The following is a 1,311-nucleotide window of genomic DNA, read 5'->3' on the forward strand; positions in this document are numbered from 1 at the left end:
TACTGGCACGCTCGAAAGTGTGGCGAGATGCGGATGCACAAGATGTACGCGACGCCAGGGAATGTTGCCCAGAGAATGGCTTTAGGATCCAAAAGTGCCCAGCCGCGAGAGACACCGACCTCGATCTTCAACGTGTGGAATTCACCCCAGGTGAGGTTTGCAGGACGGATTGCCCCGATATTTCGGGCCGGCGCAAAGCTCTCGTCTGGCTCAATATGTTGTAGGGCATCGACAAAAGTCGCTCCGCACGTTTGGAGGTGCACGCCGAAGGTTCCAGTTGCGGCCGCGATCGCGTAACTTACTCTACGGTTCATGACTTCGTGGATCTCTCCTGGTAGTTCGACGATGTAGATAGCCCCATCTCGCCACATCATAGCTCGGGAGATGAGCTCCTGGTACTCTGAGTTGACGAACCGATTCCAGTCGGACTTGGTCGCATCGCATACCTTGACACCGGCATCGAAATGCGTCGTGAAGAGCGCCGTCTGCACGAGTGTCATATTCATGGAGCGCAGGGCGTTGTTGATGCGGCGGACTGGAGCAGGTATCTCCGTGGCCTCGACTTCGACGCCGTACGCAACGCTCATGCTCAAGAAGAAAAGGAATTGTGCAAGTGTTGTACTACATGTAATAGTATCAACTTTTCCCTGTCGCTCCAATTTCACAAACGTACACGGTTGACCGTAATTAGTACGGATTGAGAATTAGTGTCTCCTACTCCTGGTCTGCATGCAGTTCGTACTGGACACGCCATCGTGGCTGCTGCTTCGGCACAACGACCGCATCACGAGCTTCTCGGTGTGCCTAAAGATCCAAAGCCCCGTGAACTGCAGCACGCGCGCCGAAGTCCGCGTCAACTCGACTCTGCACGCCGACTTTCTCTCCTGTTTTCTGACAGCCAAAGGTAATGATAATCAACTAGTAATATATAATTTGTACTATTTTTTAGATATGCGTTCAACAATTGCACTTGTAATTTGTATTGGATTTGGCTGAAAAGCTGGTCCATATGGTTATTTAGGGGTTTTGATGATTTGATTGGCTTATGTGGTTCCTCATAAATTTGTCTATATGCATTTACAGTTAATTATCGTTGGTTAGTATAGTTTTTGTCCATACTCTTAGAATATGCTACTACTGATTTCCTTCCCGGTTACCGCACTCAATTCTGAGTCCACTCTAATTCTCAATCCGTACTAATTACGGTCAACGGTGTACGTTTGTGAAATTGGAGGGAAAAGTTGACACTATTACATGTAGTACAACACTTGCACAATTCCTTTTCTTCTTGAGCATGAGCGTTGCGTACGG

The 1,311-nt window shown here is 48.6% G+C and overlaps 2 protein-coding genes across 2 annotated transcripts; one reads left to right on the forward strand and one right to left on the reverse strand.

The window, feature by feature from the left end:
• Positions 1-3: 3 nt before the first annotated feature.
• Positions 4-587, reverse strand: H257_19546 (hypothetical protein; the record flags this gene model as incomplete). The annotated part of the gene is made up of 1 exon (XM_009848684.1): positions 4-587. A coding segment is annotated over one exon (582 nt), but the record flags the coding sequence as incomplete, so codon positions are not given.
• A 142-nt stretch (positions 588-729) lies between these two features.
• On the forward strand, positions 730-904 carry H257_19547 (hypothetical protein; the record flags this gene model as incomplete). Its single annotated transcript, XM_009848685.1, has 1 exon — positions 730-904. A coding segment is annotated over one exon (174 nt), but the record flags the coding sequence as incomplete, so codon positions are not given.
• Between the last annotated feature and the right edge of the window lie 407 nt (positions 905-1,311).

This window comes from Aphanomyces astaci (genome assembly GCF_000520075.1).
Source record: "Aphanomyces astaci strain APO3 unplaced genomic scaffold supercont1.773, whole genome shotgun sequence".
Taxonomy (NCBI): domain Eukaryota; phylum Oomycota; class Saprolegniomycetes; order Saprolegniales; family Verrucalvaceae; genus Aphanomyces; species Aphanomyces astaci.